General features: G+C 37.8%; 1 protein-coding gene across 1 annotated transcript in view; it reads left to right on the plus strand.

Annotated features, from left to right (window-relative positions):
• The window catches only part of LOC306860584 (uncharacterized protein), a 67,884-nt gene that overhangs the window by 27,029 nt on the left and 22,176 nt on the right, over positions 1 to 18,679 (plus strand). Inside the window, exons 3-6 of the mRNA XM_079402349.1 lie at positions 6,050 to 6,104; positions 6,211 to 6,298; positions 7,737 to 8,278; positions 12,536 to 12,655. Of these exons, the coding sequence (XP_079258475.1) occupies positions 6,050 to 6,104; positions 6,211 to 6,298; positions 7,737 to 8,278; positions 12,536 to 12,655 (805 nt within the window). The remainder of the gene's footprint in view (positions 1 to 6,049; positions 6,105 to 6,210; positions 6,299 to 7,736; positions 8,279 to 12,535; positions 12,656 to 18,679) is intronic.

The raw sequence follows: 18,679 nt of genomic DNA on the forward strand, positions 1-18,679 counted from the left end.
CAATGGATCATGGGAACTGTAGTCCGGAGTGACGTAAAAGTCTGTGTGGTGTGAGAGTCAATGTAAAGAGAAGACGACATCTGGTGGTGAGCAAACGGAAGTGCATGGACAGGATTCGTGACACATTGATTATAAATCAGTATATTAGAATGATTTCTGAAGGATCATGTGACACTGAAGACTGGAGTAGTGATGCTGAAAAATCAGCTTTGCATTACAGGAATAATTGCAATAATATTTCACAAAATAACTTTTTTCTGTATTTTTGATCAAATACTAGATACAGTCTTGATGAGCAGAAAAAACTTCTAAAACATAAAAAATCTTACTGATCCAAAACTTTGGAGTGGCAGTACATATATATATATATATATATATATATATATATATATAGTTTTGCATATTCTTTAAGGGTAATATTGATTTATGACCATAACAGTACGTTGTTCATAAGGTGCATGAGCCTTCTTAATTATTGGATTGCTATTATTATGCTTAATTTTCTTATTTAAGTTTAATTATGATTGCTTAATTATGTTGCATCAAAGTATTACATTTCATTTAGATTTGTTATATCTTTAAATTCTGAAATGATCTCATCATGTGGGAACTGATGTTATCGAACTGATACTGAAAGAATCATTAATTGAATCGTTAAGGAACCAGAATTGTTGAGCGCAATCAGAATCAAAACCAGGATGGTTAATTCCTTATGGTTCCCATCCATATCTAATGCTTTATACCTGATGTCTTTGTGCACAGACGCACCCCACTCATATGTCGAAAGAATGCGTCGGCTTCTTAAAAACTATTTCTCCCCCACTCTTGTGTCAGGGCACCTCCTCCTCTTTTTCTTTAGTTCTATCTCTCTTTCCGTCTCTATCTCTCCTTCCCTGCTGCGGAGCGACTTGATGAATGCTAATATCACTCCTTCAGCAGATTGTGTGCCCTCTGTTGGAGCCGTTTCGCTGGGAAATGCCTTCAGTTAAGCTCTGCGTCGGATGCTCATTTGTGACAAAGACTTTAGCTTAGAGATATTACAAGGAACGAAACCCACCAACAAATCAGTTTCACTTACTCTCAGGCATTGTTCTATTTCTGTTTTACGTAAAGTTTCACAGAAAAGATGACTAGGGACTATACTCGTTTGTTGCATACTCACCACAAAGTCATGTTTTTGCTGTACTGCAAAACAACTTGCTCTGAATGTTTTACAAGACTGTTGTACAGAAGTCGAGTGTGTTTGTGTTTTATTGTCACTCTAATGGAAAAAACACAGTAAATACGACTCATATTTAGTGCTCAGAGAGCAGGTTGGCGTTGCTGCAAAGTCACCAGATGCCTAATGGAAAACACACACTGAGCTCATTGTTCTGAGATACACAAATTATGATTGAGTAAAACCCCTGTTTCAGAATTAAAATGTTCCGTCTCATTTCCATCGCATAAAATGAAAATGTACTCACCCTCATGTATTCCAAACAAGTATGACTTTGTTCTGTGGGACATAAAAGGACATACTTCAAAGAATTTTCATAATGCTATTTTCAATGCAAAGAAAGCTTATAGTGCCCCCCCCCCCCCCCCCCCAAAAAAAGATACTACTCATGTGTTATATTCTAAGTCTTCTGAAGCCATACGATAGCTATGTTTCTCCTGTGCTGCATCTGTGACACTAAATGCCATTGCTTCTGCATGTTTCTATTGAATGCCAGGTTGGAAATGCAAAAGAGATTTGTGAGCTGTGGTGAATGGAAAGATTTTTAGCAAATAATGATTTACATTTTTTGATTCCTTTTCTCACAAAAAGTGCCACTTTATGACAGTTACTTCATGATTTGTTACTTAAACTATTCAAAATAATTTGTTAATTGAAATAAAGCTTACATAAATTAAATAATAGGTGGAAAAATGAAAACTGAACATATGAAATAAAAGCTGAAGAACCTTTCGCCACAAAGAACCTTTTGTGAAACAGAACGGTTCTTCAGATGTTAATATTTCTTTAAGGAACCATTTAGATAAAAAGGTTCTTCTATGGCATCGTGAAGCACCTTTATTTTTAAGAGTGTATGTGTTAAATATGATTTTATTGTGAAAAAAAACGTCTGGGTTACTTATGTAACCTCAGGTCCTCGAGGGAACGAGACGCTGCGTCAAACGACGCTTTGGGGGGAACGCCTACAGCGTAACCGGCTCTGAATACCAATCAAATCTGTCCAGAAATGGGAAGGGACGTCACGGGCGAGGTGACGTAATGACCAGCTGGTACAAAAGCACGTGCGGTGAAACCGGCATCAGCTTCTAGAATGAAGCAAGCGCTGGCAGGGATGCCGGAAGTGTGGCCCCGTGACGCAGCGTCTCGTTCCCTCGAGGAACTGAGGTTACACAAGTAACCCAGACGTTCCTCTTCAGGAACTCGAGCTGCGTCAAACGACGCTTTGGGAATTCAGAATTCCGCACCCCTGCCCTGTGTGTCCAAAAGAGGCGCACAGCTAGGGCAAGAGAACGGAAGAACCTGGAGTGTCTCGCATGTCCAGGCCAAGGATCTGACGAAGGTCAGAGGCGTGGACCAACCCACAGCGTTGCAGATGTCCTGAATAGGGACAACTGCGAGAAAGGCCTTGGAGGCCGCCACACTCCTAGTGGAATGAGCCCTGACTCCCATCGGCGAGGGGAGGTCAGAAGACTCATAAGCCATGTGAATGGCATCCACAATCCACCGACTGAGGGTCTGCTTGGAAGCAGGCAGACCCCTCTTAGGAGGACCGTAGCACACTAGCAACTGGTCCATCCTTCTCCACATGGCAGCTTTGACATGTTTACAAACAGACAGACAACGGTAAATAGGACTCACCAGTCACAGAGCGCTTCGCTGAATGGCAAAAAGCTGATGCCGGTTTCACCGCACGTGCTTTTGTACCAGCTGGTCATTACGTCACCTCGCCCGTGACGTCCCTTCCCATTTCTGGACAGATTTGATTGGTATTCAGAGCCGGTTACGTTGTAGGCGTTCCCCCGAAAGCGTCGTTTGACGCAGCTCGAGTTCCTGAAGAGGAACTTATTAACTTTAGGAATAGTTCAGCCAAAAATGGAAATTTGTTGAAAATTCACTCACCCTCAGGCCAGTCAAGATGCAGATGATTTTGTTTCTTCATCATAACAGATTTGGAGAAATTCAGCATTACATCACTTGCTCACCAATGGATCCTCTGCAGTGAATGGGTGCCGTCAGACTGAGAGCCCAAACAGCTGATGAAAACATTGCAATAATCCACAAGTAATCCACACCACTCCAGTCCATCAATTAACATTTTGTCAGTGAAAAGCTGCTTGCTTGTAAGAAACAAATCCATCATTAATGCATTTTAATTTGTTTAGATCAGATTTTAGACTGTTATAAACAGTGTGCATATTTGTCCTGATTCAGACGAGAGTTAAAAACATATTAATTATTGATTTGTTTCTTACAAACACACAGTTTTTCACTTCACCAGTCGTTAACTAATGGACTGGAGTAGTGTGGATTACTTGTGGATTATTGTAATTTGTACTGAACCTAGAATATTCCTTTAAAACATGGCTATGCTAATGCTGCATTCATGATTGCGCATCAGAGTGCAGCTGTTATTTTGCTGTGTGAGGTTTTGCAGTGTGTACAGTGCATTCTGCATGTCATGTGTGTAGACACAGGGTCATTAATACCCAGGTGCAAACGTGTCCCTTCGGCCTCCTGAGTTTCTGACCTTCACAGAGGAACAGAGCGATACAGCCTTCACAACTACAAACAAACCAGAGACATCATACCATTATGCATTATATTCTTCTTCTTTTTAAATGTCTTGTTATCAGTTGTGACCCTTACTTCTGAAAGCAGAATAAATAAGCTTTCCATTGATGTATGGATTGTTAGGATCAGACAATATATGGCCGAGATACAACTATTTGAAAATCTGGAATCTGAGGGTGCTAAAAAAATCGAAATATTGAGAAAATCACCTTTAAAGTTGTCCAAATTAAGTTCTTAGCAATGCATATTACTAATCAAAAATTAAGTTTTGATATATTTACAGTAAGAAAATTGCCAAATATCTTCATGGAACATGATCTTTACTTAATATCCTAATGATTTTTGGCATAAAAGAAAAATCAATAATTTTGACCCATATTATGTATTTTTGGCTATTGCTACAAATATACCCCAGCGACTTAAGACTGGTTTTGTGGTCCAGGGTCACAATTCATCCATAAAATCCGTCTTCATCTAGTTTAGTGAATAAAGGAGAGACAGAGAGAGAGAGAAGAGAAAATCCTCTGTTTCACAGATTCGCGTGAGTGTGAGAGATGCTGCGGATGTTAAAAATGGGGTGAGAGTGAGGGGAACAAAAAGAGGTGTGTGTGAAAAAATGTGTGTATTTCACAGGCTGTTGGATTGGTGGAGAAAGAGAGAAGCTATAATTGATGTCACACCAGGTGTGTGTAGGGAATGAGAAGAGAAGAAAAGCAAGGGAGGAGGGATCATCAGGGTTACCTATCCATCCTCTTGCGCTCTCTTCCTCCAGTACACCTGCAACACATCTCGTCCCTCATGATTACGCCGTCCCTAGATAAAACCAGACCCTGGCAATCCCACAGAGAGCTATTACAAACACTCGCTGTAGTGGAATTTTACTTCCTGTCCTATTCAACATTGCACAATAGCTCTGGTACAAAACCCAGAGAGCTGCATGTCTAGTGTCTACAAAGGCTGCAGCTTTCTAAGGCGGCATTCTAAACAGAATGTAATCTCATAGGTGACTGATTTGGAACACTTTTGGATTTGGAGTTTCTTACTCATGATTCCAGTAGTCGGTGTCCACTGTTTCCCTTAATTTTTCTCCATAATAAATGGGAAATCTCTTTTGATAAACCATTAAAGTGGTGATATATGCTTTTGTAAAAGCCACAATCAAGTGTTTAAATGCTAAATTCAAGGTGAAGATCTACACTACCCATAATCCTTAAAGAAGAGGCACCAATTAAAATGGTCACTGTTAATGGAAATGAAAATTGCGGCAAAAGAGCTCAACAACAACATCCAGTTCCATGAACTGAAATGAATAGGCAAATTACATAATTAAATTATTCTCTCTACACTCAAATCATTCAACTCATATTGAAATAACAGTAAGATTTTAAAAAAAAAATTGAAATATTCACCAATGCTGCATTTATTTAATATAGTAAAACCGTCTCAGGTTACACATGTAACCATGGTTCCCCGAAGGGAACGAAACGCTGTGTCGGAAAACGCTATGGGAACGTATAGCGTTTTCCGACGCAGCTCGAGTTCCTGAAGGGGAATAGTAATATTGTAAAATATTATTACAGTTTGAAATAGCTATGTGAATATATCTTAAAATGCAATGTATTCCTGTGATCAAAGCTGAATTTTCAGCATCATTACTTCAGTGTCACATGATCCTTCAGAAATATGCTGATTTGCTGCTCCAGAACCTACATTTCCTACTATTATCAATATTGAAAGCAGTGCAGCTTAATATTTTTATGGAAACCATGATTATTTAATGATAATTCAAATGAATTTCAAAATAACAACATTTATTTGTCACTTTTGATCATTTTAATGCGTCCTTGCTGAATAAAGTAATTTCTTTAAAAAATTAAATAAATAAAAATAAATACAAATCTTACTGAACCCAAACTTTTGAGCAATAGTGTATACACAAATTAAAAAATAATAATAAAATAATAATATATATATATCACAGCACACACAATACTTTCCAATTGTTAAATGAAATATATTTATAATGTATATTTGTAATAATTTGGCTCTAGATTTGCCCTTTAATGTTTTCATACAATGTTGTGCTTATAAGTCTAAATGTTGCCTTAAAATACTATCTAGGTAGGTAGCTCACTAGATTTTGAACAGAGCTAATATTGTGATTTACTTATAGGATGTTCCAGTCTTTAAATTCTTTCCTTGCATGTTTGCTGTATTTTATGTTTTCCTCACAAAGAGTGTCTCTCAATTTGTCTGCAGAAAAAGCAAGAGCAAAAATGGCCACGCCAACGGAGGGGCTCAGAAAAAGGAAACAGTGAGTGCAAAAAAAGTACAGTATATATGAACACATATGCACACAGTGTAATTATGGACATGGATGTATATACTGTACATATACATGATAATGTTTTGTATTTCAGGCTGCTCTGCGCCAGTCCAAGCTGAACTCAATGAGTAAATCTGACACCCGCCTGCATGACATGCACAGGCTGCCCTGCAACGCCAATGGTGAGAGAGACAGACAGATGTAACTGGTCTTTATGACATACGTACAGTAGACTCATTTACCACACATACGTACATATGCACTGGCCGACGCATGTGCGTGCAAAGGCTGACGTCTCCAGAGACTTGTCATGGTAAGATGTTTACTAGCTCATGTTTCCACTGCCACAGACGTGTGATCTGCGAGGCTGAGAATGACAGTTGTCAAGCTGACACACAGAACACACACATATCCCAAAGCCTTATATACATTAGCTTCTAATCTTTTAAATCCAGACCAATGGAGACTCAGCTTTATTTAGTGTGTACAAACAAAATACACAATATTACAAAATATTACAATTCCCAATTCGTATCAACGTGAAATCAAGATTGACCCTATTTACTTTTGTAATACATGCTCCTGGTCGTAATATCCACAAATAATCAGTCTACACTATTCTACGAATGTTAAAATGCTCTTTTTGTGATTAGAACGTTACTTAAATGTTCCTAAAATGTTTGTTTTTTTATGTTTCTTCCTAAAATGTTCTACTAACTTTATTTTCACCCAATATATACATTTGAACATTAATTTGTAATGTTCTAAAAACATTAAAATGTCTAGTTTTCTTGCCATGATTAGAATGTAATTTAAAGATTACAAAAAAACGTTTCTTACAGCGTTGTACTGATTTTGTTTCTACCCATCTATCCATGTAACATTATTTGAATGTTTATTCTAAGAACATTTTCTCTCAAGATTGAGAACGAGTACAAATAACATTATAAGGATGTTCTGGGAATGTTGATATCAGTTTATTTTCTCTCATTGTTTTAAGAACATTCATAAAGTAAAAACATCATGAAGACATTCTAAGAATGTTTTCTCTCAGCGTTATCAGACCGTATATCAAATATTAACGAAGTGATAAGAATGTTCCATAAACACAATTTTTAGAATGTTTTGTCCTAAAAATTATATAGCTTTTTAAAATGTTATTGAAAGTTGTGAGAACTAACTTAGCTAGAATAGCTAAACTATTAGCTTGCTAAATAGGCTAAGCTAAACTGGAAAGGTAAATGCTTAATTTGACTATTTTTAGATTTGGTAGTATCTTCTGATACATAGTTTAGAAAACAAAATTCAAATTTTTTGTTGCCAGTGTAGTTTCATGTTGGCTTTAAATTCATTGTACTGTCTGTAAGCAGGTTTAAACATATGTACGATTGTGAAAGTGTGGTCAAAATGCGAGATAATCAAATATTAATGGCCTGCCCTCTTGTGTTTGCCTGGAGTAATGTCAAATGGGACATTTTTAATGACACTTTGGATTTTATTAACCCTTTGTACTATGTACGCATTCGTTTTTTTATCCAATATGACATCAATACTTCAAACTTTAATCTTAATCATTTTTCCCATCTCTCTAATATTAATCTGTGTTATACTGATTGACAGGCGCCCCTAAAAGCCGGCCGGCCAGCATGGATCTTCTGCTCCTGCATACCCGCCGCTCCAATTCTGACCTCCGTCCCAGCCCAAGCCGCCAGCTGCCTCGTGCTCCCAACAAAAATGAGAATGAGGAACGCGAGCACACCTATTCTGAAGTTTGCCGCCGCTCCTCTCCCACATCCCACCCGCCAGATGACGGCCTGTACGAGAGTGTTGGGATCAAAGGGGCGGGGCCTGATAAAGCTGCCCCACCTGCTGCCCCTGCCCCGATGTCAATCAACACGCCCACTCAGCGCCGTGCCCACAGCCCGACGCTCAATGGGAACGACCAAGGTGGAAGCAGAGGAGGCGTGAACGGCGTGAGTCAAGACGAAGTGACGGCAGAGTACGCCTCCATACGGAAGGTGAAGAAGCTGGAGCGCGGCAGGAGGGAGGAAGTGGTGGAGGATGGAGAAAGGGAGCACCAGAGCGTGTCCAGCAGCGAGTCCTCCAGCAGCACTTTGCCTAGGAAAACAGTGGAACCGTTTCACCTACCCAATTTCCCAAAGGTGAACATGACACAGATCAGCCACACAGGTTCAGAACAGTTATAGAAAAAAACCCTCAGCTCATAACTCATCCTACAGGGGCAAAAATCGGTGACAAAATCTCACAGAAACCTTAAAGAATAGATATGTCTGGAGAACAGAATGTCATATACTGTAGACTCTTTCAAGTAACCATCTACAACACCCTAGCAACTGTACTAATGCAGTAAACTCTTTCAGAACAACTTAGCAACTGCATAACAACACCTTAACAACCATCCAAAACACCCCAGCAACCCCATAATTTACTTAAACCACAGAATAACATAATAACTGCATAGCAACACCATAGCAACCATCCAGAACACCCCAGCAACCCCATAATTTACTTAAACCACAGAACAACATAATAACTGCATAGCAACACCATAGCAACCATCCAGAACACCCCAGCAACCCCATAATTTACTTAAACCACAGAACAACATAATAACTGCATAGCAACACCATAGCAACCACCCAGAACACCCCAGCATAATTTACTTAAACCATAGAACAACATAGAAACTGCATAGCAACTCCCTAGCAACCATCCAGAACACCGCAGCAACCCATAATTTACTTAAACCACAGAACAATGTAGTAACTGCATAGCAACACCCTAGCAACCATCCAGAACACTTCAGCAACCCATAATTGACCTAAACCACAGAACAACATAGTAACTGCATAGCAACACCCTAGCAACCATCCAGAAGACCCCAGCAACATCCATAACTCACTTAAACCTCAGAACAACTTAGTAACTGCATAGCAACACAGTAGCAACCATCCAGAACACTCCAGCAACCCCATAATTTACTTAAATCACAGAACAACTTAGTAACTGCATAGCAACACTCTAGCAACCATCCAGAATAACCCAGCAACCACATAGTAATTCACTAAACACTTAAAAAAACTTAGTAATGGCATAGCAACTACCTATCAACTACTCAGAACGCCCAGAAATATCCATAACTCACTTAAACCTCAGAACAACTTAGTAACCGAATAGCTATGCCATAGCAACCATATAGAATACCTAGCAACCACATAGTAGTGCACTAAACACTCATTGCTAATAGCAATGCCATGGCAATAACTCAGAACATTCCAGCATCATTATGGTATATTTTGCACCACTCTCATTTTCTTCAGAAAAACTAATGCAATAACTTGGCATTACTAAAGATGGACCTATTAGATGAGGACCCATCTTTAGCAATGCCAAGTTCTTGCATCTGATTTCCAGGCAATTGAAAAAAAGAGGTGTAATTGTCTGCCATTTGCACTGATGTAAATAGCAACTTGCAAGCACTTAAATGCAGGGCCTGGTAGTGCAGTTATACGTTTGGACCACTAGAGAGTGCTGTTTCCTATTTTAAAAAAATAGATTCACCAACTTGAAGCATTATCTAAAATCTTCATGTCTGAAGATATGACTGATGACATTTACATGGTAAATCTTTTAGAAGTTTATATGTCAAATGTTTTTGATTAAAAGGGCTTCAAGAAATAAATATTACCAAGTGTTAAAATGTTGCCTTGCCCAGAATCCTACTCATGTAAAATGACAAAACATTCTATTGACATTGAATTAAAAAACTGAAGTTATACATTGTCAGTTTTAGCTGATACTGTGTGTTTGTGTTTGTGTTTGTGTGTGTGTGTGTGTGTGTGTGTGTGTGTGTTTATGTGTCTGTTTGCATTTCACCCATATTCCTGTCCGTCTATCAGCTGATACCTGTTTATGTTGTGTTCGGCTTTCAAGGGCAGATAAGCCTTGCAGAGAGCAGAACAGCCATGTGGAATGATGGTGCCTTTAAAATGGAAAACACACAGACAATGATCGGATAATGATCCAGTCTTCCTGTTAACTTAGCTCTGTTCTACTTGTCTTTGTGTGTGTGTTTGTGCCATTTATTAGCCACATATGGAGATACAAATCTTCTTTGTCACAGGTTTGTTGATTGATGGCTTGTTTACACAGGCACAGTATTCTATTCAGTACATACTTGTCTTTCTAAATCTGACTTACAGTGTGCCATTTGGTATTTAAGCAAGGCTAAACAATGTGTGTGTGTGTGTGGGTGTGTTTTTGACCTGCATTATATCCAAGCCTGCATCTAGAGCAAATTAGAGTTTACATGAAAGCGAGCATGCAGTATGGTTGTGTGGCACATGTGTCACTCCAGTGCACTGTGCTGGATTATGTAAGGCCTGTTGGCAGGCTGCCTGCCCCGCCATGTGTTTTTTTTTTTGTTTGTTTGTTTTTTGTTAAAGGCATCAGGGAGGAACCACAGAGCAGGTAGTTGCTTCAGCCAGGGAAATAAATAGCAGCAAACACTGTAGCCATTCATCGGCTGGTATTAATCATTCATACAGGAGGTGTGTTTCTTTCCCTCTTTAATCATTGACTCTCTATATGGCATACATATCTGCTCCTGTAATAATTAACTCATAGAACATTTCCATTGTAGAAACAAACACCAGTCAGTCCTAAATTAAAGGAACAGTTCACGTCGTTCCAGACCAGCATGACTTTCTTTCGTTGTTCTGTGGGACACAAATGGAATTTTGGAAAAATGCACTGGCCACTGTTTAATTTTTATAATGAAAGTGAATAAGGACTGGGGCTGTCGATCTCCAAAATGACGAAAAAGAATCTTAAAGTGGTTCATGTGATTTTTGCAACAACAAAAAAAAATATTAACATATTTTCTGACAAATCGCTCAAGACTTACTGATATAAATATTACTATTAAACCTTATTTGGAGTGCTACTTGTGCGCAAAGCCTTCCTTATATAGCCTAAAATGTGTTTTAATGTCACTATTGATGAAGATTATAAGATTTTTGAATAATACTGGTCTTTAAATGCAAGGTATTTAAAGTTTACCTGAAGTATTCTTGCAAAAGTTCCACTTTAGCACAATCAAAAATACTTCAGTATATCTTTAATTGGACTACAGCACTACGTCTGCACAATTAAAGTGCATTAAGTACAAAATTAGCTGTTCCAATTTTAGCAGACTTTAAGTATACCAGTTTAGTATACCAAAAGTACAGTTGTGTTTTTTTAAGTACATGAAATATGCACATGTATTTGTATTATACTTTGCATGAAATATATATTTAAAAAATATGTTTCAAATACATTTTACTGTATTTATTTTTCACTTGGGCTGTTAACAGTGTTATTTTAGATTTTTGTGTACACTGTTATAGTTTTCATTAATATTTAGCTTTTATTTTACATTGATAGAATAAATTTTATTTAGTTTTTAAAATCATTTATATTTTTTATATTACTATTTCAGTTGAATTTATTTATTTTCAGTCAGTCATTTTAGTGCTTCAGCTTATTCTACTTAGTTTCCAAGTCAATATTGTTCATGTAATACTTATATTTTATTGTATTTCAAATTTATTTCAGTTACCAAAAATGTTTGGGGTTTAGTTAACAATAATATCCCTGTTGTTGAAGGAATAGTTCACTAAAAATTTACATTTGCTAAAAATGTACTCACCCCATATGGGTGCCGTCAGAATGAGAGTTCAAACAGCTGATAAAACATCATAATAATCCACAAGCAATCCACACAACTCCAGTCCAATAATTAACATCTTGTGAAGTGAAAAGTTGCATGTTTGTAAGAAACAAATCCATCATTAAGACTTTTTAACTTTAAACCGTCACTTCTGGACAAAATACAAAATACCTCTATCCATAATGACACTTCCTGCCTGGATTTGTTTCCTACAAACACACAGATTTTCACTTCACAAGAATTCACATGTGGATTACTTGTGGAATATTGTGATGTTTTTATGAGCTGTTTGGACTCTCATTCTGACGGCACCCATTCACTGCAGAGGGTCCATTGGTGAGCAAGTGATGTAATGATACATTTCTCCAAATCTGTTCAGAAACAAACTCATCTATATCTTTGTTGTCCTGAGGTTGTGTACATTTTCAGCAATTTTTAATCAATTAGACTCACTGTAGAATCGAATCAGTCTGACTGGGGATGAATGATTCAGAAACAAGAGTTGCTGATTCATTGCAAATATTGGACACAAAATTGATTTGTTCACAAAACAGATGTTGTTGCTTCTCTCGTAAACTCACGAACATGGAGAGCTAGAATTCAGACGACTCAAAAGTCAGTCTGTTTGCATTAGCAGTGCTTGAGGAGGTCTGACCAGCCTGGATGTTCCTCATGTGTCCAACAGGAGGCGGTCTTCATGGGCAACGGAGAGCAGTACATTTGGAAACCACCAGAAGAGGATGAGATGATCGTGCCAGGGGCTCCTCAGCAGGAGAACGGACACAGCCATCCCACTGCCGTGGAGGTAACGTCTCCCTCGCTATCCCAGCACTGCAGACGGGGTCATGACATTTGTCTATGTTTGCATGAAGGGATCAGCTTTCAGACTTTGACCTTTGACCTCTAAATCTCAGGACCACTTGTGTACATTTCGGATCTCTGTGGTCTATCCCTTGTGTGTCAATAAAGAGTGTTTTCTGGGACAGGAAGTGAGTGGCATGATGGCTGCTGTCTGATAAATTGTGGCTTGAAAGTGAGAGAGAAAGTTTGAGCCTTCTTTTCTCCCTCCCCCTCTCGTCTCTCTTCCTGCTCTCTCTCTCTCTCTCTCTCTCTCTCTCTCTCTCTCTCTCTCTCTCTCTCTCTCTGTCTCTATGGCGGGCTTGGAATGGCTTGACTAAAAGGCAGGTCAAAGGTCTGTAGACTGTGCTTGTTGACTGTCAGACAGGCACTCTGGGTCAACTTGTGTTTAATCAACTTCCTGTGGCCAATCAATACTTACAACTTGGATTCAGATAAAAGCATTTAGAGCCGAGATGTGTAGTGTAGATTATGTTTGAAGAATAGATACAGATTCTAACAGGAAGTTATATGCACCATTATCGCTGCAAAAAAAGATTTTCTTAATCAATGTTGTCTCCTTTTGAGGTAAAATACCCTAAATGTTATCAAGGTGTAATAGAAAAGCAATCGTGTAATGTAATACTTTAAGACTAAGAATAGACTAACAGTCATGGAGTCCTAAAGATTTATTTTATTTTATGTTTTTAATATTTAACATTTCTGCATTTATTTGAGCAGAAATACAAAAAAAGTTTCTCAAATTTCTATTTGAATATATTTTCAAATGTATTTTATTCATGCGATGCAAAGCTGAATTTTCAGCATTATTACTCCAGTCTTCAGTGTCATGTGATCCTTCAGAAATCATTCTAATACGCTGATTTGCTGCTCGAGAAATATTTATGTTTATCAATGTGTAAAACAGGCATGCTGCTTATATATGCTTAACTTTTGAACAATAGTATATGTCAAATAAAGTTTAAATAGTTGTTTTAAATATAAAGCTCACTAAACGTAGTTGGTTAAAACAAGGAAAACTTGTAAAGTACAAGCAGTCTTAATTCAAGATACACTCATAAAAAAAAGTATACAGTTGCATGCGAAAGTTTTGGAACCCCTTGCAGAATCTGTGAAAATGTGAATAATTTTAACAAAATAAGAGAGATCATACAAAATGCATGTTATTTTTATTTAGAGCTGTCCTGAGTAAGATATTTTCCATAAAAGATGTTTACATATAGTCCACAAGACAAAAAAAATAGCTGAAATTGAGGGACTCAAACACAACTATTAAAAAAGGTTCAAACATTCACTGATGTTCCTGAAGGAAACACGATGCATTAAGAGCCGGGGGTGAAAACTTTTTGAATTTGAAGATCAAGGTCAATTGTACTTAATTTGTCTTCCAGGAAACATGCAAGTAGCTTCTGTTGCTTCCGAAGGGCAGTACTAAATGGAAAAAAATATATATTTCTACAAAATAAGAAAAATTTGGACATCTTCATTCTGTTCAAAAGTTTTCACCCCCGGCTCTTAATGCATCGTGCTTCCTTCTGGAGAATCAGTGGATGTTTGAACCTTTTTTAATTGTTGTGTTTGAGTCCCTCAATTGTCCTCGGTGTGAAAAGATGGATCTCAAAATCATACAGTTACTGCTGGAAAGGGTTCAAATATGCAAAAGATGCTGGAAAACTGAAGATTCTGCAGGACCTGGAGGATTTTTCTGAAGAACAGTGCTCAGTTTAATCAGAACAAACAAGGGACTCATGAACAACCATCACAAAACAAAAAAACAGTCGTAGATCATCCAGGTAACCACACACAGTATTAAGAACCAAGGGTTCACAAACTTTTGAATGGGGTTATTTTAATAATTTCAGCAATTTTGTTTGTCTTGTAGACTATATGTAAACATCTTTTATGTAAAATATCTTACTCAGGACAGTACTAAATAAAAAATAGCATGCATTTTGTATGATCTCTCTTATTTTGTTAAAATTATTCACAGATTCTGCAAGGGTTTCCCAAACTTTCGCATGCAACTGTATATAGGCCTTAAATTTACTGTATGTATTTGAAATGCATACAAAATTTCCATACAAATGGATTACATAGTTTTAACTTAATGTGATGCAGTCATGCATAGTCATACATAATACATTATAGTACTATTAGTAATAAACTGGATGTGTTTTAAATATACAATAACCAGGCTTATACATTTATCATCAATAAATTCAATTTGTTTCCTTATTCATTTTGATTAATGTATTATTGTTTGTTCCATAGCTAGCCATATTTTAACCATGTTTATACTTTTTACCTTACTAAATGTAATTTTAACAAAAACAGATTATAAGAAATTTGAAGAAATGCATTTAAAAAATATAATTCTTAAAAAAAAATAATGCAATGGATTTATATACATATGCTACTTAATCTACATACATTTTGTAAGTGTATATGTAAGTGTATATTTAAAAAACTAAAAAATACTACAATTATTATGTTCTCTGATTTTAATATTTGCACCTTGGGTGGCATTGAAGTACTTTGAAAATGACATTCTACATTTGTTTTGTTGGATAGCAGTGTAACAGTAAGCTGAACGTTTTGGCTGTTGTAACCGGTGAGCTGAATACACTTCTCCACGCTCCGTCTCTCACTTCTCTGCTCATTCCTTCTCTTGTCCAGACACACCCAGTTTCATGTCATGAGGTGTGTGGGCGTGACACTGCATGGCCCTGCTCCACTTCCCAGCAGGCACCGGACGTCAATATGACGTCAGATTGACGTTGGACCCCAACGTCGGAGAGACGTTGTATTTTGGTTGAAAGTGAAAATCGGGTTGACGTCAGAACCCAACGTCAGATTGACGTCAGAACCCAACGTCAGATTGACGTCAGAACCCAACGTCAGATTGACGTCAGAAACCAACGTTGGACAGACGTTGTATTTTGGTTGAAAATGAAAATCGGGTTGACGTCAGAACCCAACGTCATGTTGACGTCAATCTCCGACGTTGGACAGACGTTGCATTTTGGTTGAAAAAGAAAATCGGGTTGACGTCAGAACCCAACGTCATATTGACGTCAGAACCCAACGTCAGATTGACGTCAATCTCCAACGTTGGACAGACGTTGTATTTTGGTTGAAAATGAAAATCGGGTTGACGTCAGAACCCAACGTCAGATTGACGTCAATCTCCGACGTTGGACAGACATTGCATTTTGGTTGAAAATGAAAATCGGGTTGACGTCAGAACCCAACGTCAGAATGATGTCAGAACCCAACGTCAGATTGACGTCAATCTCCGACGTTGTATTTTGGTTGAAAATGAAAATCGGGTTGACGTCAGAATCCAACGTCAGACTGATGTCAAAACCCAACGTCAAATTGACGTCAATCTCCGACGTTGGACAGACGTTGTATTTTGGTTGAAAATGAAAATCGGGTTGACGTCAGAACCCAACGTCAGATTGACGTCAGAACCCAACGTTGGACAGACGTTGTATTTTGGTTGAAAATGAAAATCAGGTTGACGTCAGAACCCAACGTCAGATTGACGTCAGAACCCAACGTTGGACAGACGTTGTATTTTGGTTGAAAATGAAAATCGGGTTGACGTCGGAACCCAACGTCAGATTGACGTCAGAACCCAACGTTGGACAGACGTTGTATTTTGGTTGAAAATGAAAATCGGGTTGACGTCAGAACCCAACGTCAGATTGACGTCAGAACCCAACGTTGGACAGACGTTGTATTTTGGTTGAAAATGAAAATCGGGTTGACGTCGGAACCCAACGTCAGATTGACGTCAGAACCCAACGTTGGACAGACGTTGTATTTTGGTTGAAAATGAAAATCGGGTTGACGTCAGAACCCAACGTCAGAACCCAACGTCAGATTGACGTCAGAACCCAACGTTGGACAGACGTTGTATTTTGGTTGAAAATGAAAATCGGGTTGACGTCGGAACCCAACGTCAGAACCTAACGTCAGATTGACGTCAGAACCCAACGTTGGACAGACGTTGTATTTTGGTTGAAAATGAAAATCGGGTTGACGTCAGAACCCAACGTCAGAACCCAACGTCAGATTGATGTCAGAACCCAACGTTGGACAGACGTTGTATTTTGGTTGAAAATGAAAATCGGGTTGACGTCAAAACCCAACGTCAGGTTGACGTCAATCTCCGACGTTGGACAGACGTTGTATTTTGGTTGAAAATGAAAATCGGGTTGACGTCAAAACCCAACGTCAGGTTGACGTCAATCTCCGACGTTGGACAGACGTTGTATTTTGGTTGAAAATGAAAATCGGGTTGACGTCAGAACCCAACGTCAGATTGACGTCAGAACCCAACGTTGGACAGACGTTGTATTTTGGTTGAAAATGAAAATCAGGTTGACGTCAGAACCCAACGTCAGATTGATGTCAGAACCCAACGTCAGATTGATGTCAGAACCCAACGTCAGATTGACGTCAGAATGAAAAATGCAACATCTATCCAACATTAGAGGTTGACGTCAATCTTACATTAAGTTCTGATGTCAACCTGATTTTTGTCAGCCTCCAACAGTGGACAAACATTGCATTACATCCCTATCGAAACTGGCCATTACCACATTTGTTATCAACCTGTGAATACAAAAGGAAGAGGAGTTAAATGACCAAATAATTAATTATACATAACACATTATGAACCGCTTGTTGTAGTTTGTGTTAGGTTTGTCATATCTAATGTAGATGTCACATTGGTTCTACTGTGGTGCTAGATGGAAGATCATGGGCCCACCCAAATTGCTATGCTTTTATCTTCTGAAGACAAAACTGATATTGCACAATTTCGAAACCTAAAACCTTCCTGGTGTTAATGCTAAAAGGCAGTGAGGAAAAATCTCTAAACATTTACTTGGGTCTGTTGTATGTACACAAAAGTGAGAGAACAAACTGACTGAGCAAATTATGACTCTTATATGGTACCAAAAGCAATGTTTTTGGATATTTCACACTATGAGTTCAGTAAAATCAGCAGTCTGTCATTATTTTGTAAGTTGGCAATATTAGCACATATTTGCAAACAAGGCTTGACATTAACATAGAATCATCCCATATTTAAGGCATATGAATGGTATTCCACATTACATCAATATGAGCGTGGTTTGTCCCATTTTTTATTTACTTCAGTTTTATGTTTGGCAACCGTTACTGCCAGTCATTTGACCGTTTCTTTATTTTTTTTTAACAATGTAAAACTGTTTTTAATGGATTTTTTACTGACCAATTAAATAAAGTGATATCACTAAACCGTGTACAGAGGAACACTGTCCTTTCACAGATTTTCCTAGATTATTATGATCAAACGCATTCAATAAAGTGCTAAAAGTAAAATACTAGTCTACAGAGAAACACTTCTTATTTTACAGGTTATTAAAAAACTAAAAATTATAGTGTTAAAGGATGCTGACAATTGTAAATTAAAAGTTTTATTTTGAAAGACAAAATACAAAGTCTCTACATATACTGTACAAAACTGAAAATGCAATCATTCAGTTTTTGAAGTAAAACAGTGCAAATTTGAAAGGAAATACATTTCAAATGCATTTCAACATTTAAAATACTGTACCAATTAACAGAACAGTTTGATGAGAAGTTAATGAGTTGAATTAAATATTCTCAGCACAAGAAATACAAAATATCTACAAGTTTCAAACGACTATTAATTCTAAAGGCGGGATTACACTACATGACTTTTCAAATCTGAACAGATTTTTAAAACACTAGGCATCATACATACATTCAGGTCCTTAAATATTGGGACATCGACACAATTCTAACATTTTTGGCTCTATACTCCACCACAATGGATTTCAAATGAAACTGCAGACTGTCAGCTTTAATTTGAGGGTATTTACATCCAAATCAGGTGAACGGTGTAGGAATTACAACAGTTTGCATATGTGCCTCCCACTTGTTAAGGGACCAA

This window comes from Barbus barbus, assembly GCF_936440315.1.
Source record: "Barbus barbus genome assembly, chromosome: 41".
NCBI classification, from domain to species: domain Eukaryota; kingdom Metazoa; phylum Chordata; class Actinopteri; order Cypriniformes; family Cyprinidae; genus Barbus; species Barbus barbus.